The 26101-nt window shown below is 32.6% G+C and overlaps 1 protein-coding gene across 2 annotated transcripts in view; it reads left to right on the top strand.

The window, feature by feature from the left end:
* Positions 1-550: 550 nt before the first annotated feature.
* LOC147068326 (uncharacterized) overlaps positions 551-26101 on the top strand; it is a 322385-nt gene continuing 296834 nt past the window's right edge. For both annotated transcript variants that reach the window (XM_085952712.1, XM_085952711.1), the window contains exon 1: positions 551-1241. In XM_085952712.1, the coding sequence (XP_085808838.1) occupies positions 902-1241 (340 nt within the window). In that variant the 5' untranslated portion in view covers positions 551-901. The remainder of the gene's footprint in view (positions 1242-26101) is intronic.

Genomic DNA, 26101 nt, shown 5'->3' with positions numbered 1-26101 from the left:
TATGTACACTCAACACTGACGTCAGTGTGTGTTTGCATTTGTTGAGTGTACACGGCGCCTGAAGATGCCGAAAGACGAAACCCGGGTCGCAAAAAACGACTCAAATGGAATAGTACAAAACTTAAATCCATTAGAATTTAACATAATTAATATATTTTTCCATCAAGCAGTGAGTGAGCAAAATAATACTAAAAAAATGTAAATTATCATTAAAATTTATTCTGTCGCATTGTAAAAATAATAACCTCTGTACATTCTGTTATGTACATACCTATATAGAGAAATAATATTTTGAGTACCTTATTGCCCGTACAGTATTTATGATCGTATGGTGTTTTATTCATTAAACCATCTATATACATTCTACACTTACTATTTATCTGGTTTTTACTCAATATTATAATGTACAAATCAGTGAAAAGTTTTCGGGGAAAAATACTTACATAAAAGCAGGATGCTTCAATCAACGGCTATATTCATACATAGAACCTACTTTTAGGCCTACGGGAGAAAATTCGTTATACGAATCAGGATTCCCGTGTCTGAAGTTAGTTGCGCTCTGCTACTCATAGAGTGTGCACGTCTCTTCATTCACGCCACTTCTCGCTAGCAAAATTCGTGTTGTCATTACAATCGTGTTGTTTTTAAGGAATTCCTTTTTTGAAAAAAAGGATTCTATTATCAAAAAAAAGTTACTATATACAAATATTAACGAATGGGTATGGGGATATAAAATTACTATTGGGAATACTTGAACATAGGAATAAAGTTTTTGTGACAATGTAATATTTATATTTGCATTATTGAAGTGTTCTTAATAATATAGTGTTATAATTATAATTATTTTGAGAATAATTAAAAAAAAACATTTGTGTATTTTGGCGGAATATAGTCGTTCAAAATGAATCGTTTTTTGATGGTGTTTTCGTTGATGAACATTGTATTCTTCCCGCCAATTTGCGAGGCCTCCGAAGTTAAAAAGTATAACGAAACTCAAGGGGAAGTTCTGAGGGAGACTCTGCAGCAAATTCTGAAGTTGGACCTGCCACTGGGCGACAGGGACTTGTCCAAAGTTGCCACTCACGATGATGATTTAGAACGCGGCGCGTCTGGCAAATTAAAATCGGAGAAGGCCAAAATCGCTCCCAAGTTGCCGCTGCACATGATCGAGCTGTATGAGAAGTACACGTTTGAAAACATCGCTAGCGGAGAGACGATTCGCAGCATTGAACCATCTAAAGGTAGGCTTTTGTGTTCAATTCAAACAATTGTATACTTACCGAGCCAACAAATAATTTATTATTATTAATTATTTTTGTCATATTTTTTCACAATAAGTACGGGTTGTTGCCAAGTACGTATTATGCCATGAATTATTGTGATGTTACATGTATTTAGGAAGACCGCTTTTTTAATGACTATCAGTACGTCCATAATCACGGGTGTTTTTTGTAGTTTTGTTTATTATTACAATATCAGCTTGATTGGCCAATACCAGAACAGAGAGGGATTTGATATTTTTAATTATCATCATCTAGATTGTTATTATTCAATGATTCATATTAAAATTTTAATATACACATTTAAAGAATTCGATATTTCTCTTTGTGTTAACTATTGTGAGTACCGACTAGGTACAGCTGATTCTATACAAATTGATCAATGGTAATTTCTCATATGTGTTTTCGTGAGATGCACGTAACAAGCATACAAAATCTATAAAAGGCTAATAAAAATGTGCGGCTGTCGATCAGCACGATAGGCTATAAGTTTACTTAAAATTTGTAATCGTAATTGTGAAGTGTTCAGTGAGTATTACGAAGTTGAAAAATGATTTATGACCTCAGAGACTTGTCACAGAATCCAACAGTTTTTTTTATGCTTGTATATTGTTATCACCTGAATGTGAATTAATTTTCTTATCAATTTGTACAGTTACATGTTAAATGTGATATTACATTATTTATTTGCAAATAAGTAGCCATTTTAACTGATAACATAACGTAAACTAAAGGAGATAACTGTCAATGTATTACACATTAATAATACTGATTACAGTAAAGTTTTTAGAAATAATATCATTCCATTGCAATATTATAATGTTACAATAAACAAACAATTTTAAATATAAATATTATTGTCATTGTTTACGTCATATTTTATATTATTATACAAAAATTAAAATGAAGTCTTGAATCTTGATTTAATTTATTCTGAGATCATAATCGTACACACTGGTAAAGATATCACTTGGCAAAGAAACTTTTAATTGTCTGATTTCTTATATACACCTAGAATATGTTTTCAGAAAGCTTGTGTTTATTAGAGGATTAATATAATAGGCAATAATCATAATAAGCAGAGAAAAATATATTATGTAATAAAAAAAGGTACTGTTCGGTTATCAGGAATACAGCGGAAAACACATTTTGAAAATAGCCGATAAACTGGATTATTTGTTTGGTTAACCTAACCTAACCTAACCTGACCTAACCTAACCTAACCTAACCTAACCTAACCCAACCCAACCTAACCTAAACTAACCCAAACTAACAAATAATCCAGTATATCGGGTATTTTCAAAATGTGTTTTCCGCTGTATTCCTGATAACCGAACAGTACTTACCATAAAAATTGAAAAACCTACCCCTAAGTGCCCATTTGTATTTAAAATATCTCTTCCAGATACCTGATACTGGGTACTGCATTATCATGTAACTGGATTTATACACTTATTTGATATCTTAGGTACTCAATTGAGTAGCAATCACCTGCTACGTCAGCCAACGGACGATTTTTTTTCGTAGAGTCGTAGACGATCAATAATTGAGGCCACTAGATACAAAATGGCAGTTTCCTTTTTTGAAAAATGTTGGCTAGTTAATAAAATTGTCTTATTTTTTTTACAGATATAATTTCTAAACAATAGGTATAGCATTTTATATATTATTGCATTTTTAGTATACACACAATATTTAAAAAAGGTTTACGGGAAGCCAGGCAGGAACCGCGCGAACTTTCATAGCCGATTTTGGGAAAATTCATTAATTAAAAAATAAAAACCAAACTTAACCTAACAAATAATCCAGTATATCGGCTATTTTTAAATATGTTTGCCGTTGGTTTCTTTTAAACCGATTAGAACCAAGCTATATATACATATACGAAAGATATGATAATATATTTTTAATGATTCGTCAACATTTTACAAAAATGAAAACTGCCGTGTTTGTTTCTAACCCAATTACTCGTATGATAAATTTTCCGTGAACCAAGCGCTACATTCCATATGCATTATTGGTTCAAAATATCTCTGTCAGAAGCTTTCTTTCAACTATTTGCAGTAATAAATTAAAATTATCTATCACTGATATAATACGATCCAACTTGTATATTATTATTAATGGTTTTAGCGTTAATTTATTTAATAGGGTTATTAAACTTGTGTAGTCCAGCATGATATCTTCTAATCTATTTTTATTATGTCCATTCATATTTTTGTCGTAATGGCCCCTGAAACGTTTCATTAAAAACTAAAAGGCTTTTATACCATTAGAACAATTAAGATTATCATTTAACTTTTTTTCAACAAGAAAGGACTGGTAGCTTAATTGTCTCTTTGCGTAAAAACAAGCGAATTCCTTCCACAGAGTGATTCCATTCTTCGTCATAGTGGATTTATGTAAATCATAAACGAAGCAAAATAGTATCATGTTAAACTTGCTACTGAATCCTTGTTTGAAACGGGTTCCACCATTGACACCGCAAACGAGGATCGAGAAAATTTTAATTAAAATAAGAATGAAAGATTTATACTTGTCTTACTCTTATACTAAAAAAGATTAATAATACGTAATAAAAAAATGTTCATTCATAAAGACATTTTTGAAAATATAATTAATGGATTAAGACATTACTACTTTAAGAAATATGTTATACGCACAGCATTAAAAATATTAAAATAAAAACATAAACAATAATATGATATAAGGCCAGTGGTCACCAAGCTCAAGATGTGAGCTACTTTCAGAAATTAATATTGTCTGGTGAGCTACTTACATATTATTATATTCCATCTTTATATTTTTTATCATTGTCCTTTATCGTACCATACATAATTATTATAGGCCATCCATGAACTGAAACCATATGCGGTTTCGAACCGTGTGCCATACTAAGCTTATCTTTTCTGTTCATGGACATATATTTTCACAAAGCATATTATAATCATCTGATCGTATCCGTTTATACCATACACTTACACTTACAAATTTAGTGAAAATATATTTTCATGAACAAAAATCATCAAGTTTAGTATAGCACACGGATCTAAGCCGCATACGGTTTCAGTCCATGGATGACCTCTTATTATATTACTTAACATAAATTAGGACATCGGACTTCCAATAAAACATAAAATGCGTACTTTAATTTTATTATTTATTAATTACAAAATAATAATTGAAAAATAATATCTTGAAATAAGTTTGAGTAAACGTTAAAATAATTAGTGAAAAGAATGGCATTCACTTTCTTCTACAGTGTTTTCAATTCTCGGTGAGTACCTTGTCACTTCCACCCGAATGCGATTATCAAAATGAACATTTGTGAGTCTATTTCTTTTGATCAATTTCATTTCTGATGAACTTAGTTCGGAAATTTTTTATTTAGTAGTCCAATAATAAAATGGAGAGGCAAATTTATAAATATAATAAATAATCCTACTCGAGCTACCGGTAGCTCGCGAGCGACCGTTTGGCGATCACTGATATAGGCCATGTTGTCCTCTGACACTTTTTTGAAATCAAGCATTGTTTAGAGTGGATAACACCCTTCCGGAAGTAGGTGGTGTATACAACATAGTATAGTTTTCGACTTTAAATCTATATTCAAATATCTGGTTCAATTAAATTTTGGAGTTCGTAAGATGCGTACCAAATTTCAAGCAGAGACAAAATGATAAACTGGGTGGGTCTTTGAGACTGATCCTCAAACTTGAATAATCCTGGTCTATCTGGAAAGTATGTTAAGATTGATCATACCATATACAAATAGATATAAGTACAGATTATATATAGAAACATAATTCTGATATTTTTAGTAGATGAGGCATTGTAGTTGTACGTTACTTTTTAAGTTACTACACCCAAATACTAACTTTAATTTTGGATGTGCATATATTTTTTATTAAAATATGGAACTCATATTTTTAAGTTGGTTGTATATAATAAATATTTTTAATTTCATAATATAATGAAATGAATTTTGTAAGCCTTTACATCCTTGCAGATAGACAACGTCTGCTTTTATCAACTGTTCGATTACGAGTGACTTTTACTATCGACCAGTGTTGCCATATTTTTGTCACCAAATTATAGTACGCGGACAAAAAAAATATAGTACTTTGGCAAAAAATATAGTACTAATTGAATGGCTAATATTTTTCTTATATTTTCTAAAAATTATACCCAAAGTGATTAATGAGAGCTTTTTTTTTGGATAGTACCTACGACAAAATTTCTTACCGAAAAAAATAAGTAATTCTGTTTCAACTCAGGGTGGTAAGCTTTTTTTTAAGAACTCTCGAGCAACTTTACTCCTATATTTAATCTCTAAAATTAATAGTATTTTTCAGACGCTGGCCGAAATTATAGTAAAAATATTATAATTATAATACGGTTGGCAATACTGTAATCGACAAAATTATTATTTACTGCGGATATATGTTACTATAACAACATAATATTGTGTAAGTATATTTGATAAAATTATTAAATAATATTTAGGTAGTTGTATGTGAAACGTGAACCTTAAGAGAGAATAAAAAAAGTATTTCAATGTGACATTGCATAATGCATGTTGGGCATAGTTAAAAACGACCACAAATGAAATCATCGGATACAGAGGCAGACAAAAGCGTGCGGTATGATAGATGTCGATATAGAATATAGATGATTGAATACGCGTGTCGGTAGAGGATAATCATGCTTGGCTAAAGAACGTGATAAGTAGCAAAAAACTGGTTATTGACGAGAATGGAAACCAAAGTATGAAAATATTTAATATTATATTTAGATTGATCAGTTGTTAATTAATTAACTTTCAAAAGTGTTTTGTAATAATTAGTATATTGAGAAAAAACTGTGGTATATAACTTAGCTAACTGATAAATCATATATAAGTAAGATAAGTAAAAGAGATTTTGGTAGGAAAAATTTTAAATTTTCAATAAAATATGCGAATCAGGTGTCGAGGGAAGTTTCGAAATTTTATTCTGTAATTTCTTTCCCGTAACGGGGAACCAAAGGCAATAAAATTCGCCATAAATATTGATTTGTAGTTTATAACCATAAGTTTGTAGCCATATGAAAAAGCATCATCGTATAAAATGTTGATAATATTTTTTGAAAAACGAAAATGTGCCTACATTTTTTCATGGTTAAATTAAGAAACGTTCGTACTGAAATAAGTGATGGGTTTGGAATCGAATGTTTTCAATAGATCTATTTCAAAGATTTTTTTAAACCTGCTTGGAAATAGATAACGTGGTGTGATAAAAGTATTTTTCATTTGGCTTTACAATCCAGTATGAATCTAGGCCGCGCCTCACGAAGAGAGTTTCGGGAGTCCTTTTTTTCCATCCGACCAACTTTTTTTCGCAACAACAAAAATTCCGCTTAGAATCAAAGTCGAGATTTTTTTTTGTGACCGAAAACTGAAGTTTTCCTTCTGAAGGGAAATTCCATGATTAGTATTCGCTGAATGGCACTCACAATTTTCTTATATGAAAGGGCGGATGATCTGGCAAAGGAAGTTTGCCATTCAGGGGTACCATATCAGTGGTTACCAGAAAACCTGGACTGGAATGAGGCTATAAAGAAAATGGGCCAAAGTATGTGGATAGATTTTCACCATAGGGCATCATTAGAAAAGGGGAAATGGAGTAAGTCTATTCTACCATCACCACGAGAAGTGCCCTGGTTTGTAGAGTCTCCTTTGACGAGGAATGTGCTTAAGTTAATACTGAGTCTAAGTACAGGGCACACAATGGGCAAAAGATTTGATGTCCTCATGGTAAGAAGCGAATCGCAACTCTGCGATGAATGTCATGTTTTAGAGGACATTGTACATATAGCACTACAATGCCCTAAATATGAACTTCACAGAGTACAGCTGCGAATTGCGGATATCTATGAGAATGTCGACGAATTGAAGGATGTCCTGACGGTGGGTAAGATGAAAGAGCTAGGCAAAATTGTAAAGTTATTTAACAGAATAGGAGTGAGGACCTGATCGACGGATCCCCTTTCTAGTAGAGAATAGGCGATACGACAGCGAGTCGCAGTCAAAGCCTCGGTAAAATCACATTTTTTTTTTCATATAAATCAAACCATGGTAGGTTCGTCTCTCTGAAGAAATTAAGTACCTTGGTGCGTATTTTATTGCATCGAAGAATAACATAGCCTATCAAAAGATGACCAGAATAGCGGGAGAAAATCGAGGAATTCGTGCTACGGATCGTAAGGTCGCATATGGTGCAATATTTATGGGATGCGTGTTGCATCCTAGAATATAATCATTATCTAGAGTAAGTGACGCTTTAATTAGTGGACACCGACTCTCGCTGATCTTGTTCACGAAAGCCTACAGGACGACGTCATCAGACGCGGTTCCTGTCCTGGTAACAATGCTGCCCCTTGACCTGAACGTCTAAGTACGAGAATAAATCATACATCTCTCGAGAGGGTTTAACATTACCATCGAGGGCGTCTATCTGACCTTTCTTAACTTTCTTCTTTAAGCACTACGGTGCATGGTTGCAGCATCAGTCTGGTGCGGCTCCGTCTCGGGATGGAATGAGCACTTAAAATCACTTCTTACAGACACGTTTAAAGCGTCATGGAAAGCGGCCGTGCATATCCACGGCTGTGCATATATGACGGGTGGTGGTGGGAACTTTAACCTCCGCCGAGTCTGAGGATGTTGGTTACAAGCCGACTGTGAGTACCTTAGTCTACAAGATAGCATGGTAATCGAAATGGTTTGCATCTGTCAAGAGACGCCCTACAGGCTTTAGAGATGAAAACAATAATCAAGACCAACATACTGGGTTAGCCAGTTCTTTACCGGCCATGGTGACTTCATGGCTAAGCTACACGGCTTTCGGAAAGATATAAACAATAATTACATGTTTAATTGTTCGATTTGTGAGCGCGGGCTTCTATTTTCGCAAACGGAAATGCGTTGAATCGATATAGAAATCTAATAAGTAGACATTGATATCAATATTATATTATATATGTTATCGAAATTTGATCAATATTGGTCCTGTAGTGTTGAAATTTACCCGAACCGACCACACGAACATACAGACACTCGAGTTTTATTATTAGTATAATCAGTATGTCTTATTTAATGAATTTTCGTAGTATGATAGTCAGCGTTGCCAACTTAGCGTTTTTCTTGAGTTTAGCTTGAAAGAAATCATCCAGCTTATGGCGTTTTTATTAGCGTTTTTGATGCATTCCACAGCTTTAAATGTGATTAAAATAAGTTAGGTATTTAGTTTATTTGTTCAGATAATTAATTAAGGTAGGTAGGTCGGTACTTGAGAAATAAAACAACACATTGAAACAATAGGAATATTCTTGGCGTTATAGTGGTATAATGGTATACGATAATATAATTTAATGTGTGCTTCTGTATGTGGTATCGGATTGACTATTATCGAGGATTCCACTCTCTGGTATTTATTACCTAATTATTACTTACAGCACGTTGTTACATTAAATAATTATTTTTGATCAATTTTGAAATGGGTTTCTGGAAAAATTTCGTATGATTTTATTTAGATAGGCAAAAAAGGTATTGAAATTTTATTTTCTCAAAACCTAGCGTTTTTTCCTGGCAAATATCTTGTTTTCGTACCCCGTCTGACATGTCTTTGTCAACGACCGTTAGCAACACTGTTGATAGTCTCGAGTAGAGGTGAGTTGGAGATACTGTCACCAGTTTGTGTACTCAAGTTTCGGATGAAACTACCCATACTCAGTATGTGTGACCCAATAAACTTATTTAAAAAAACTTGTGATGATACCATCCCGAGTCGCTGTTCTGTGCACTCGCCTGTTGGTAGACTTTCAACAGTATTGACATTAAATACGCGCGATCGAGATATGAATTTAGGTACTTGAATATAGGTATATTTTAATTTATTAGTCTATTGCGTTCGAATATATGAATAATAGTTCATAAATTTTGTGTCGCAGCACAGTGGTGAGATGACGCACAGGCTTAGGCTTGTTATATGACCGCTCAAAACATGTTTAAAATTTAAAAAAAAATCACTGTTATTCATTTTTGTTAACAAGAATATTGTAACCTAACAGAAAATCAACTCATAAATTTAAAATGTGTTCAAAATTTTATAATAAATGGGAATTTGGAATTGGGAATGGAAACAAGTTTCGATACTAAGTATTTTTTTTTTACTGGTAATAAGTATACTTTGTCTTCAAAATCGACCAGTTTTTCCACCTCTAGTCTCGAGTGTTAGTATTATTAATATAAATTAAACAAAATGTTTCACAATTGAAATAATTTAAGACTGGCATTTTTTATAATATATAATATTATTATAACGAATAAAAGGTGAACCCTAAAAGTATAGGTCTGCTCTCGAGTATTATAGGGCTCAACGGTACCCCCTGAGACTAGTTGTTACTCGTGTATCGTATCCGTTGTACATAACTAGTTACGCCACTGACTATTATACATACTATAATAAATATATCGTTTTATTTTGAAAAATTTATTTACATTTCTAGTAGTTACACGAGTACGATATTATAATATTGTAAACATACACTGAATTTATTTATCACAACATTCCATAACATGATAATGTTATGACTTGTTATCTAAAATGCCGTAGGTTAAAAAACATTGTTATTTATTTATTTGCTTATTATGAAAAAAATAATAGTAGATATTAAAACATAACAGTAATATGCCTTAATATTAGGTACAGTAAAATTCTAAAATGCTGTAACATAATTATGAATAGTATTGCAAATAGTTACTAATAACAAGAATTATGAAAGAATAATATAATCGAGTGGGTCACTTCTTTTACGAACCGGAGCGCTCAATACTTTTTCATATGATAATGATAATAGTTGTATGTGTTATATAAGCTTAAAATGTCTCGGCTTTCGGGTTTTGAGAATCGATGTCTCCACCGAATCTTAGGGGTACATTGGTACGACCGCGTTACAAACACCCGAGTTCACGAGGACACAGCAGCCTTCGGTGATTGAGGTAAACACGAAGAGACGCTTTACGTGGCTGGGACATGTGTTCCGGATGTAGTCAAAGTATGCGACACTTCGCACTCTTGTGGCCCAGCCTCCTGCAGCGGTGCTACAAAAGCGATCTACGCGCTGCAGGTCCTGCATGACGGGAGGCGCGAGAGTCGGCGATGGGCCGAAGGAAGTAGCGCGAACTTGTACTTGCCCTTTGTCCCAACGCTGGGTCGTGACAGGGTGAAAGAAGAAAAATAAGTATAATATGGAAATATAACTGTTAAGATCAGATGGAGTTGGCGATCTCTGTATTACACTCAATATGGGTTGAAGGTATCGTGAGGCCAGGAGCATCCTTTACCTGGTCAGACCATCGAGTAGGAGGAAAACCTTATTCAAAATTGACTCTCTTATGCTTATAAGTATCTTCATATATCATTATTTCTTCTGGCCATGTAGCCAAGGAAATGCAGAACTATTTGCAGTGACGTCCCTAGACAGAATGCCGCCCCTAAGCAGTGCCAAAATGCCGCCACATTTTTTTATGCAGTACTTTATATTATCATCCTTTCATGACTCCAATATCTAAGAAATGTGTTTTATGGATACACTAACAATATATTATATACCATTAAATACATTATTACATATATTATATGCCATCTCTGCTTCAATAGACAATATTGCGAGTCTATGGTTTCAGATAGTTACATTTAAAAATACACTTGACAACTTCCAAAACTCGTGAGTGACTGGCAAACATATTTGGATACATTTTAAATTAGGTATGCATGTGTCATTGCTGTTCACCAATAACGTGACGTATAATCTAGACATCGCGAACCCGACAAGAAAATCCTTTAAAAAAATTTATAGTACCTAATTAATACATTTCGTTTCCAACCAGTGAGCTGAATTTTGTAATGGAAAGATATTTCCGTTAGTACCAAGTCTAGGTAGCTATTTCTGTATATACCTAGTGATTCTCCTCGATTTGCCGCCCTTTGGGTAACTGCCGCCCCCAAGCGACGCTCAATCTGCCTACCCCCACGGGACGTCACTGACTATTTAGTATTTGAATACCAATGGCGTACACTAGAATTCAATGGTTCTCATGTGCGGCCCTGGTGGCCGCATGCGGCCGACAGAGGATTTTGCTGCGGCCACCAACATCATTTTCAGTATTCAATTTAATTAACTGGGCTAACGTTAAATATGCGTTATTGGAAATGAGTCATGTCTGAGTAGGTACTTAAAAACCATTTTAATAACACCACGGTTAAAAAAATTTGTTCGAAGTTACACGTAGACCAAGAATCAAGTCAATTAAAAGAATTGGCAACTTTTGCTTTTTTAATATGGTCAATTTTTCCTACTACTGTATACTGTGAAAGATTATTCAGTGTACTACACTTCATAAAAAAACAAATATCTAAGCCAATTGACAGATGTAAACTTAGAAGCAGCCATGCGGCTCGCATTGGAAAAAAGGAGTATTGAGGAATTTCCATTTGCACTATTTTTAAGTAAATAGGTATTTACTAAAATGTTCAAATGTCTTTTATTAAGTGGACTTGTCTATAAATAAAATGATCCATTTTTTAGAAAATAAAATAATTTTTTTTTCAATCGCAACACTAGTGAAATTTGGTGCAGCCACCAGACGTTTCCATAGAGCTGTCAATGTCAATTGTGCGGCCACAGTTAAATTTCACGTGAGAACCGCTGCACTAGATGCTGTGGATGCAGAGCATGGTATAGGAACCATACGAAAATAAGAAGATAGAATGAAGAAGAAGAAGACGAATAATATGGTTGTATTATTTCAGAAACCTTCGCGGGTGTGCGCACAATAACTGACGAAAGCTTCATCGCAATCGGATGAATGGTATTATAGGAACCATACGAATAAAAGAAGATAGAATGAAGAAGAATAGGTTCTTCAAATTCAGAAACCTCCGTGGGTGTGCACACAACAACTCACCAAAGTTTTATTGCAATCAGATGAATGGTATAGGAATGCATACGGGACAGACAAACAAACATTCATTTTTATATGCTTATATATATATTGACGATCTCAGGTCGGTCAATACTCTCCTCTCGTCTCTGTTCTGGCAGAGCACACTAACTGGAGAATACTAGTTTTGAGTAATTTGACTTTGAAGTTATTAAAATCTTTGAAATGGTTTATCATGTGAGTTTATTAAGTAATCGTAACAAGGATGACTTTAAAATAAAGACTGTTTATTTATTAAGAGGGTTCCCAGGCGGTAAAGTTTGAAATAAGGAACATTTTGGTATAACTAACTCAATATGTAATTTTTTCGAATTAGTGTCTTCTGCCAGAACAGTGACGCTCTGATATTCGCGCGAATCATAGCATCGCCTGAATCCGGCCCAATAATGTGACAATATAAATCTTGTTTCCATTTATAAACAAATAAATCTCTATCGAAAATGAAAAAAAAATATAACAGGCAAAAGTTTATACGATCTGTCACACTGTGACTAATGACTCTTTTCTTATTTATTTTTCGTCCGATAGTACCAACCTAATAATAATTTACGACAGAAGATGGCGGAATGTACTTCGAATTTGGAACGGGCGTGCGAAAACTCGGCGGGAAACGCGCGTTTTGATGGTGAGGTTTTTGCTATGTGATTCGACACACGTCTGCGTAACGAGCGAATAAACAACGTGTTATAAATGACAGGTTACCTCAAAGTGTTCATTCATATTCTGACGCTTAACATGTTTTTTTATCGCCAATATTGTAGTAACCAGATGCTTTCATCAGATGCGGAGAGAGAGAAATTTATTTAGTGCCTACGTATATGTTAGTTCGTGTTACGTGTATAGACCAGTGCTTCTCAAGCTTTTCCTAAAACACCAAATTTCTTTTTTTTGTCATTTTATTTTCAACTAACGACATACACAAAACAAAGCAATTGACTGATGCGATTTTATCGTTTTCAAATCAATAAGATAAACAACGGTTTAGTCTTTGCGCGTGGTCCTAGGTCAGCCGTTCCATTTCCAGGAATATCAATTTAGTCAGAGTCTTTAGTTCGACACCGAGATCTCGATGTAGACGTGCGCCCTTATGCCACCACCCCACCTCACCACTCTACCGCTGCTATCTGACCAGTTAACATATTCGTGGTGAATTGTTGCAAGTGCGTTATTTTTATATCTTGTTTTATCTTCACTCTTTTGAGAATCTAATGACACTTTCACTTTATATCTAGTTTGGTTACGAACAAACTGTTATAAATTTGTGTTAATAATCTTGTATTAATTTAAATGTGTTTTTTTTCTTTAAATAGTCTTTCAATCTTGCAAATATTTTTCAAAATGATTTAATGTTTTATTATGCCGTTACGTGAAGAATTTGATTAAGTTAAAATTATAACAACGTGAGAAGTTTTTTCACAAAAATTGCACATGATAACAAAACACCTGACACGGATCGCGAAACCAGGTTGAGAATCGCTGGTGTGCGTACTAGTTATTAAATGAGAAACACTGCCACAGAATACTATAACGATAACAAATACATTTTTTAGCTTTTTCTGGGAACATATTCCGATTTGAATTTATGAAAGAAATTTTATATCAATGGATACCTAGGTAGCTTGTTTTTTTTTATAAATTTAAATTTTTATAATATTAAAAAAGTAACAGTTTACTACACTATATGGAGTAGGTACGTGGATTCTCCTTAATGTGAAAGTGACTTAATCTAATTTTCTTATACGCTAATTGGTTGTAAACCTTTTGCTTACCCACTGTTCTTCATTGGCCAATACGATGTGGACCTTGATCGCCTCATATTTCAGAGGTTTATACTGTGTCTTTAACGATACATAGGTATATGTTCACCATTTGTTTAATATATTAGAACCATGCGCTTGGTTCAAACGTCCAAATACACGTTAGATAATAACGTGTGAATTTTCCAGATCGGGATTTGAACGTGAGACACACGACTTCAGACGCGGAAACGTTAACACTTGTCCATCGCTGGAGGCAATTCCAGTTTGACGTTTTGGCTACATCTCTATTCGTAAAAGTTTTTTTTCAACATTTTTGAGATTTAGGTACATCGTCGCAGGATTTGAATTCTGACCCTTCGGTGCTATTTAGTGTGTGCAATCAACGTCGAGTAGGAAACGACTATAATCAAATCAGGATGCTCGTTGCAAAGTTATCTTCATAAACTTTTATTCCGAGAAATACACAATAATCGCCTGTCATACAAAAAAACTACACACACACATATATATACAATTAACGATCGGGTATACAATTGGAAATATGTAGACATGTTATTTTAATTATGATAAAATTGTGTTTTATTGTAAAGGACGTATTTTTACAAACAAGATCCAATCGACACGTATAGCATTCTGCGACGAAAATTCAATATTTGAGACAATTATTGATTTAAAAAATATGATGTGTGATTTTTTAATTTAAACATGTGATGGGATGAATTAATAAAATTAAATGATCACACAATATCATTTTAAATCAATCAAGAGTGAAATAATGATTTTTCTTAGAATTACACACATCTGGGTTGGATGTTGTTTGCAGAAAAAATATGTCCTGTTGGTCATAAGTTCACGTCGGTCGATTGATGTTACTGACTTTACAACTAACCCAATTCCACAAAAATTGGCCGGAATTAATAATTAATACACACTCTGGGAATGTACTTAAAATACACTTATTACCAGATATATTCATATATAAAAAAAGTAATTGGACTTTCAACTAATATCCCGAAGTAATGTCAAACAATTAATGTTTCTCAAAAGAGTGGCATCGACAGAATTAATAGAAGAAATGTATCTAAACTTAATATTAACAATTCAATGAAATCGAAAATGCTCAGAAATAATTTCCTATCATAAAATTTAAAGCACCACTAGACGCTACAAATATCCTCACTTAGACAGCTTTACTCTCAAAATAATATAGAAATAACTCAGTACTTTCTCATTGTTTGAGATTGATATTACTTTAAGAGCTTACAAAGCGTCGATTAAGGATGAATTCTCCTCCAGATGGAACACCTAAACCAAGCCTTGATAAAAAAATAAGTGGTACACATCCAGGAGTAGATTAATTTATATTATGATACCAGTGGGGACGACTGGCAATTAGAGGGATGCAAATTAATAAAATTACAACCAAAAATAATAGTACGCACATGGACAGTAAACTTATACTTAGGGAATCTTTATTATTTTGTTTTATTCATAAAATTATGAATTATTCAAAAATATATTCGATGCATTAGAGGAAATTTAATAAAATAAATTTTAATGATAAATAAAACATACTCTTTATTTTAACGTTATTAGATACATATTGATTAATTAAAACCTTTTAAATTTAAAATATAAATTGTCTGAAATTTCTAGTATTTTATTTTTCACAAGCATTTACATCAAGGCATTCATGTCTACATAATGTATTGAGTATATAATATTGTTTAAAAACTGTCACTGATAGTTTTTGTTACGTTATTATTCCACAGAAGAAGATATTGAATTACTTCGGGATAACATGTATTACTTTCATTAAAATCTCATGAAATTTTAGATAAGTACGGTAATGCATATTTTAATGAGTTTTCTTACAGTGATTCCTATACTATTCGAAATTATTAATTTTTCATAGTTTATTCTGGATACATAAATTTAATATTTACAATATTTTTTTTACAAAGGTTTTTTGTTTAAACTACACAATAATATACAGGATTTAAGAATGTAGCATTCGCTGTTGAAGACCTAAAACAATATACTTTAGAATATTATAAATGAACAATTTCTATGATGTATAGGGTTCAATAACAACTACAACTTTTTTCAATCCTCAGTATTATTCGTTCACTAAAAAAAGTAGTTTAATTATTGACAAGTAAGCAAGATGTCCGCCAAAATTCACAGAATTTGAGAAAAACCTCGGACGTATAGTTTTTAGGAAAATTCGGCATTATTAGAATTGCACCGCATGCTCATTTGGTAAAACATATTACCCGAAATGCTATGGATGCTGATGCAAATCCTGGCCGGTATACTTTTAATATGTTTATATTGTTTATTATATTAGATTTAACTATTTATTTTATTTTAATAATAATACTTTATCCTTGAACAGTGCAATAGTCACACTTACTATCTTGCTTATTTTAAATAGTTTCTTTATTATTTATCTGAATAACCAATGCAGTTTTCTTAATATTAGGTTTTAAGATGATTCATTATACGCTTCATGACTTTGCACTTTTTACTACATTAATACGCCTCATTGCCTGATTACATCACATAAAATTAGATTAATTAATGGTATTCACTTGTATTAATATAATATGTAGTACTACATAAATAAATAAATAAATAGATAATGTATGTGAAAAAATATTTTTGAATAATATATTACATCATTGTTACCGGAGAGCCGGGGTGCAAAGTTATCAAGCGTTTACTCTACGTGAGCAAATAATAATCGATAATAATAAATTTGTATTTACATTATTTACGATTTCATGTAATTTTTGGATTTTACTAATTATTGCTTTCTAGATTTATCCATATATGATACGATTTAGGCAACATATTGGACAGTTTTATGTGTACAATATTATAGTATTTCTGCGAAAGTAATGGAATAATATTTTCCATAGACAAAAAATGTGTATCTGTTCCTTCCAATTATGAATTTGTACCATAGATAATTAAGATAAAGATGGCCTATTTTGAATTTGATTTTAATTTGGTGGTCTTTCGTTAACCTTTTAATGCATTCAGTATAATTTTCATTTTGACATATTGTATGGATAAATATAGTTATTTTGATATTGTAAAAAGAAATTATTATAATTAGATAAATGTATATAAATGAAACGATCTCGCGTGAAGCCGGGTAGGTACTTCAACTACCATCGCATATTTATGAAAAGAGTGTAGTTTTACTATTTTCATTTTATAGGTTGAGATCCCCAAATCTATTATTAGATTTTTGATACACCTGTCGCAAAATTTAAGCAATTCGAATGAATCAGTAAAACGGGTGAAAATACTTTCTTTTATAATAAACATAATAGATATATACATTAATCTTTTGAAAGTATTCATATATTTTATAATAATAATGAAAGGAGTTTATATTTGAGTAAAGCTCTGGTATATATATCTCCGAAAAAGAATAATAAAATACTCTTTTCAGTTTAATTTTCATATATGTAGGGTTTGTATTCTTGAGAGTATTTGTAATACCGACGATGAGAACTTTACAATACGTGATGTGACTGTAATGATCGATTAGACAGTATTGCAATAAATGTATACAGTTGACAAACAACAGTACGTGTGTAATGTTTCTTTTGTTCTATACCAAAATTGCCGAAAATTAGTCTAGCGTAAATGTTGAACACGAAACAAAGTAAACCAAAACAAATTTGTATAAATTCGTTTCTCTCACGGTAGGTCTGTAGGTACATAGGAAAATGGAATACGGGAAATACGGAAATGGCGTGTGAGCTGCATCTAAAACCCACAGTTTCCAACGACAAACACTTTCATCTACTTTCCAAATGAAATACAATAATAGGTTTCATCTCGTGCTCATTCAACATAAGGTGTATTTATATATAAATACGAGATGTCCTTTTGGATTCATTCCATGTGTAGAGTTGGTTTAATGGGGCAGTTCAGGTTCAACGCTAGCATAAGTGATGCTGACCAATTAATTGTACACGTTCACGACTTTCAGTATAATGGTGGATTTAGTGTTGACAGTTGAAATCGAAGGTTGTCTTTTTGGTGTAGAGAATAGAGGAAGGTACGTGAATAATTTAGTTAGACCTAATTTTGGTAACACGAGTGGCAATCGTCAACTGGTTTTTATCCCAATCATTGGACATCGCAGTTTATCACAAGACACTTACTTTATTTTAGAGTGCTTACTTTGGAGTACTTTTATTTCAAAATTAAATTATTTTCCCCTCAAACCAACTCCGAATTGTATTGACATCGATCAAGATTCGGAGCACATCCGACATATTCTTTCTTCATATAAAAATATCCGTAAATTAAAAAAAATATGCGTGATGTTTTATCTTATTAAAAGTTTATCTTCCGTGCCCTGCTGTTTACAATGCGTAACAGTGCCAAATACAGGCCAATTAGATATAATATTGTATATTATATCTAATTTTTATGTTATATTGTATTATGGTACGAGTAACACATAATTTCTCATTCCTATTTAGTTACATTAATATACCATTATAATGTACCTAATGTTTTACAAGAGATTTTATTACTTATACCATTAAATACTTTGGTATTTATATGTTCCACCTGGTAAGGATATCTTGAAAAAGAATAGATATTATAATCTAAATTTTTAAAATAAAATAAAATATCCGCCATATTATTATTGTCTATTGTTTTCCCATTCGATTTTTCCACAAAACCGAATGTGAAAAACTTAAAAAACAGCTAAATTTGATATGGTATTGGATATTGTTTTAAAATGGAGATTAAATAATGTGTCATGAGTATTTTGTTCTAACAACTTGACTAAAGTACCTACACTTGCTCTAGTAGAATAATACATACTATGTATATATTTCGGCTAGTCTTGCTTTCATTACTGAAAGACAATGTTTTAGTACTCATCGTTAAAGTAAATTCTGCAGAAAAGAGTCTTTTTACAATAAAACAAGTCTGTTTATTCGGTCGTTGATACAATATTCTTCAATACCTAGTTGTACGCTAAAAGATAATTCCTGCTAGGAGCTACTACATAAAAAACGTGCTGAATTCATATGGTGAACAATAAATTTACATTGTTGTCGAGCAGCGTTTCCTCATTGAGTGTATGCTGGGCCTAATATATTTTATAGTTTTAGGATCAAAGAATGAGACATTGGATATAATCTTGAAATATTTTTTATAATACTGATTATGTAGATTAATAACATGTAAATATAAATTTCAATATTATAATATGAAGATACTCGTAGTACACTGTCTTATCTGAATGAAATTCGGGAAAATGCAATTTTATGCATGCATGGATTACTTCCACTAATAGTGTGCATTTTAAACTATAGCGATAATAACTTTACTGTTTAAACGTAAAAGTGCTGATTTCTTCTCCAATCTCATTCTTAAAGCGTAAACGAGACGCAATGTTGTCATTGTATGTTGCTGTTTGATAGGTTCGGACAGGTCCTTAGATAATCGGTAAACGTCAAAATCTTCTGTGCGGTGTAGTTCGTATTTCTTCCGGCAGGTTCACCACTATCGTCCTACTGCGCGTACGCACAGTCAATTATTGCGTGAAAATTCAGAAACTTCTGAACTTTTTTGACCGATGCATGCAATCTTGCAACTTGCACGATATGCATTTTATTGTTATGGCCGCGATAATACGTACTGTCAGCACTAAATCCATGCACGTGCAAACGGGGTATAAGATTGTTCACGTCATTAAGTTTAACGTAGGTACTTATGGCTTTAGGGTTTTAATAATTTCTGGTATATTTTGTTAATTGAGCCAAAATGTGAAAGTTAAAAATATGTTCTTAGCTCGTAAACAGTAAAATCGCACTTGGAAATACAAGTTCTAAGCTATAGACTTTATTAATCGAATTATTGTAGGCGTTCGAGTAGTGTTAAATAAATAATAAAAAATAAAAAAGCCTTTTTATTTCTTACAAACAAAAGTAAATGAGAGTTAATTGACTATATCTAATGAATGTATAATATAAAACCTATGGATATATCTATTATGTATATATATCTATCTATGATTGTATTATCTACTTATTGTCTAGTTTATATAATATTAATTATTATTATTTTTTTATATTTTTGTATAATACATATATATATATATATTAAGATTTTTTATTTTGTATATAACAGTGATATGTAATTAGTTTGTTTGGTTTGTAAGAACCCCTCTTCGGGTGAAGGCCTCCTCCAAAAGGTCCCACTGGACTCTGTTTTTGGCTATTTGTAGCCAATTTGGGCCCTCTGTCTTTATGATGTCTATTTATTGCAATCCTAGAATCAATAATGAGGAAACTGGACTGGAAAAAATATGGAATAAATATCGATGGCAAATACCTAAGGCTGCGGTTAGCGTACAGACGCTCATGCGACTCGCGATGAAGTCTAGACTAATTATCCGCTCCAAATGTTTTGCCTGTCCAACGTAGGAGCGTCTTTTACCAGCGGCTTGAGCCAGTGGCACTTCACCTTTTCAATATAAATATTTATTTAATATATTTAATGAAATTGAGAACCTGAACAGACTTATTTGGATTATAACCAGAAGGTATTGTATGATCTTTTTGTAGAATACACACTTTGTTTGTAAACTTATATCGCTTAACAAAATGCACGTTACAAACATTTGGAAGAATACGCACGTATTCACCTGCACATATTGTTATCAATTAAATGTAGTCTGAGCAGCCCGCATCATACAAATTTATGAGATTCAACCAAAACAACATTCGTCGAGACCACACCGTTACTTTTAGTGAAACAACATCTATAGACACGTCCACGCTCGCATGTTTGTTTGTGCGTTTGCATACGTTTTCTATTCGTGGCGAAATACAAAAAAGTGCACATTTGTTTAAAATAGTATCTATGAATTACTGTTTTTATACAAATGTTTGCAAAGAATTGATATGCAACTTTAAAACTGTTTATATATTTTTTTTTTTATTTATCTTGATTTGGGACTTGGCATAACTTGGCACTTGATGGCGGTTCCACAACGTTTTTAGTATTGGTGAATTTGTAATCAAGTAAGAGTTATTGCACCATCCATTCTGCCCTGAAAGAAGCTGAAGATCGAGAAGGATTGAAAGTCTTGGTCGCTCAAAGGATGACGAAATTCAAATTTGGTCACGATCCTCAGCCATGAGTGTACGACCAAGAAGAAGAATTATTGAGATCATGTCGGCATATTGAAAGATCTCGACTACACACGCCTACGTAAACAAGTGTAATTTTATAAAGTGTTCATTTTATTATACACGCAAAGCTAAATATTAAAAATATTATGTAAATAAACATAAATAATTTACATAGCCCGACAGTCACTAGATCAAAAGTAATATACAAAATAAGGTTAAAGCATATAATTTCCCACACAGAAGCCGGATTTTTTTATTGTGTATGTAAAAATCCCGTATTTCACAAAAACAGTGAATTTTCAGCATACCTATAAGATTAACCAAACCAGAAAAATGCCGAACTACTAAAAAAAAAATAAGAATTGAAAATTTTGAAATGTTTAGTAACGCACAAGCGCATTTTTTGAAACGTTAATTATAATATTGTATGAAATCTGGTATAAGTTAATTAAATATTATTTTATTCAGAATTAAATAATATAATAAAATAATAAAAGGTTTCATAGAACTGACCACATATGGTTTTGAAAAGAAATATAACGCCTTGCAATAAAATAAGAAATTTATCGACGTGCCGCGTATTATTATTAGTCTGTATTATTATTATTTTATCCGTAACACAATAATTTTGTCGCGAACAATATAAAAAATTATAAAATTTCATTGTTTCTTCCGCATAATTAAAAAAATACACTGGAGGAGGTAATATCATAATAATAATGTCTTCAATAACTTAATTATAGTAGGTAAGTATTTGTATTTACTTAAAAATAAACTTTTTCCGAGACCATTCAAAATCACAGTATTTTGGACGTACCTACTATACCTATAGATATTTTTTATATCGTACATAGTACGCCGACCAAATACGCCAAATAGTTCGACCGGCAAAGAAACTTGGTTACCTACGAGGAACGGTTATCAGCCATTCGCCGAATTCATTGGGACCTTTGTTTGTTACAAGTTTTTCTTATTATCAGCACGCACCCAATCATAAATATTTAAGTTACTAGTAGTTAATTATTTTTCATTCTATTTCTCTTGGAAAAGGTAATGTTTTGGAAGATTTTTTTGAACGAGTCAGTTGCCAGATATGAATCTAAAAAACAATAGTACGATTATGATAGAGACTTGAAGGGCTGAGTCACTGACCGATGTTGAGGCCCCCCATAATAAAGAATAAAATTAAAACCACAAATTCAAACTCCCAACATACTTAGTAAAAATAACAATGTATCTATTCCCTATTCAATAAACATTGAAGATTTGAGTGATGACTGATGACACATAATATTAGTATAGACATATTACTTATGTTATTGTTTTTTAAAATTGACTACCTGTTGTTGAGCAGCAGGAGGGGTGGGGTGAGGTACGGAATGAATGGCGCACGTCTATATTCAACCATTGTCGAATAACACACTTGTATATATTGTTACTCACGAATATGTCGGTATAGTAGTCCTACATCAGTGGTGGAGTGGCGTGGTATGGTGCGGGTAATGAGTCGAACACCTTTATCTAATTTTTGTTTATCTCATGGATTTCAACAAATACAAATCGAATCAGTTTTCATTCCATATGTCCGTATTTCACACAGATGAAGTCGCGGGTGATCGCTAGTTTATAACATTGTTAATGAAAGAAATGGAGTAAAATGCTGCGGCACAGTGTCTTCTCAATTGCTTCTGGCAGACCGGTTGGTAAGCGTAGCGCTGTTCCGATGAACCTAAATAATTATTATTAACATCTCTATCCATTATCCATCTCTTATCTCAAAATGAATTATTCGTTTCTCACGTTGGTTAAGACGAATTATACCGTATATACCTACCAATTGAAGGACCGTTGCTAATATTTTTCATAACTATTTGTACCTAGACTTAAAATTATTTACTTGCCTATTTTAGAAATAAGTATTCATAATGACTTAATCAAATAATATAATATAGAACTAAATAGCTAACATTCCGAGTAGATATCTCGTAAATATCACTTTCGTTAATGAAACTAGGTAATCGTACATAGATACAATAAAATAATAAAATATTATAAAGGTTTTATATAAATATGTACATACTCAAGAATAATTCATGTAATGAATGTATATTTATGTTACTTGATGGAATTTGAATTAAAATTTTAATGGATTTCAGTTTTGTACTATTCCATTTTAGTCGTTTTTTGCTACCCGGTTTCGCCTTTCGACATCTTCAGGCAAAATGTAGGTAATAAGCTTTTTACCTACTTTATTGTATTAATTTTATTATAATTAACTGCATTTGTTGACAGCGTGTGTTTACCATTGGTGAGTGTTCATAGTGCCTGAAGATGCCGAAAGGCAAAACCCGGGTCGCAAAAAACGACTCAAATGGAATACATAGTACAAAACTTAAATGCATTAGATTATTAATTATACCTATACATATTTAAAAAAAAAACTTTAAGTATAGGTACATGCTAGTGTAATTTATAATAATATGGGTTTAGTAGGTATTTTCCGTCAAATAAAAATGAATAGCAAACTAAGACGCGCGTAAAACACAAAATGTTTTGTGATCCGAATGAAATGTAGCAGCGGCCGCCCAATGATACCGATTGCAGACGTTTTTCGAAGTCGGGGAAACGAAGGGCGAGGGGAACAGTCAATTTTGTTTGACACACCGCTAGCTAGCCGCTCGAAACGCTGCAAATTCGACGAGCGGCCAGACTGTCTACCGCTCACTCTCCGCGCTTTCATGGTGGTCCCCATACATTTTTTGGCTCCGCTCGATCTGGCCGCTTGTAGGCTAGCCACAGGCTAAGTCACCTCCGTTTTGTCGAGTAGTGTTATCCTTCATTAAATATCCGTCCTAAAAATAGTGTAGGGGATGCTTTTTGTCGCAAGGGGAACTCGTCTTTCTGAACTATTTACCTATCAGTTTTCACGACTTCAGTGACGTCCCGGGGTAGGCAGATTGAGCGTCGCTTGGGGGCGGCAGTTACTCGAAGGGCGGCAAATCAAAGAGAATTATTTTGGTGTATATAGAAATAGCTAAAAAAATTTTTTTACGCGTTGTAGGTGTATAATAGCATAGTAAAAATGCTGTGTAAATAATAAATCTGTGTTTTGCTGAATGGTACAAACCAAATGTGTCAGAAATATCAACCAAATAAAACCTCAGCTCTGGTGATTTCGGTAAATGTCCAACTTATATTATATTTTTTGATTAAATTTAATTTTATATGTTTTAGTGGTACCTACTTATATTTTATTGGAATCTTGACAGGATGACAAAAAATACTGTATAAAAAATGGAGTGGCATTTTACCGCTGCCTAGGAGCGGCATTTTGTCTAGGGACGTCATTGCACGACTTGGTGTAGTTTTAGTAAGGCATACTTATATTTTGATTCATCGGGTTAGTTGGTTAAGGTTAATTAGAATTATTTGCACATTAAAAAATAATTAATAATTGAAATATGTTTTTTCTTATCTCGTGGGAAGCCTTTCATTTCATCGATATTGTCAGATGTTTTGTAGTATTTTATACTTGTAGAGATATCATATTATCAATACTTGATATTGTTATCGTACCAAAAGAAAGTACAGATACCAACAGTCAATACAGGTATCTGAAAAGTTTTTATAGTTTTTGACATTCCTTGCATATAATATAATATATCAGATACAAAAATATTCACGAATTTCATCACACATCAAGTGTCTTAGGAACCACTGTTTGAGATAGTAAAATTTGATAGTGTTCCAAGTACTGTGAACTTTTTGTAAAGATTTCCGTCGGTTGTCAGTCTCTGTGGACAGATGTTGTTCAACTTCAGCCATTGTCCCCAACTATTGTCTTTGAGTACCCTCCTATTTCGATGCTAATATTGGAACATTGAATAGAACGAAAACTTCTCGGTAGGAAATATTTTTTTCCAACCGATAATCTTACGAATACAAAAGGTAATTTAGGTAATTGGATTATTTATTGTTAGTATCCGTGTAATCTAAGAAAGCAACAATAGTCCCAACAGTAAATGGAATCAGTTGTTTTAAAAAATAAAAATACAAATAGTTATACTTTCTGAAATCATTTTAAAACTTTTATGAGAAGTGGTGTCATGGAAATCTGATCGCTTTAGACTAGTCTTCAAATTAACCGCAATGCGCAAACGTACGGTTGTAAAAATGCGCGATATCATATATAGGATTTGGTGCACTTAATCTTATTTTTTCGTCTACTAAATTGAAACTCATTATGAGGTTCTATATTTTTTTTCGTGCTGGGAAAAATATTTTATTTTTCGAGTGTAAGCATAGAGTTTTAGTAATTTTATTATTGTAATAATTACCATCAGGCGCGTGAGATTGTATGACGGGAGGTTAACGTTATACCAGCATATCAGATTTATAAGATATAAATACAAAAGCCAGTCGCTATGAACCAATCTTTTGTGGCCATATTTGGTGTATTACATTATGGCGATCAGGCTATAAAATGAAAAAAAATGCAAAGCGTACCGAGCGTCCTCAAATATTACTACTGAAAATATCATATTATTTAAGTTTCTCTCATATTTCATCTTGTTACAGTTTCACACATGACGCTTTGCTAGACGTAGCACCTTCTGGTTGTAGATGACTGACAAACAATAATTGGATAGATGTTTCGCGGAGTAAATTTTTATTTATAGGTAGTCCCGGTATGTACAATGTATCAGCGATAATATAAGTAGGTATATAAATAGTTTAATGTACAACATAAGCAGGTATGAGAAAACAGACGATTCCCGCCGTTAGTTCTTTTATATTTACATGTTAACTTTTATTACTTTGTTTCGAATGGCT

Source organism: Rhyacophila brunnea, unplaced genomic scaffold, assembly GCF_057557595.1.
Source record: "Rhyacophila brunnea isolate RB1 unplaced genomic scaffold, BYU_Rbru_1.0 scaffold_3, whole genome shotgun sequence".
NCBI lineage: Eukaryota > Metazoa > Arthropoda > Insecta > Trichoptera > Rhyacophilidae > Rhyacophila > Rhyacophila brunnea.
Note: the sequence above shows the minus strand (reverse complement) of the source record. Positions and strands in the feature narration are given on the sequence as shown.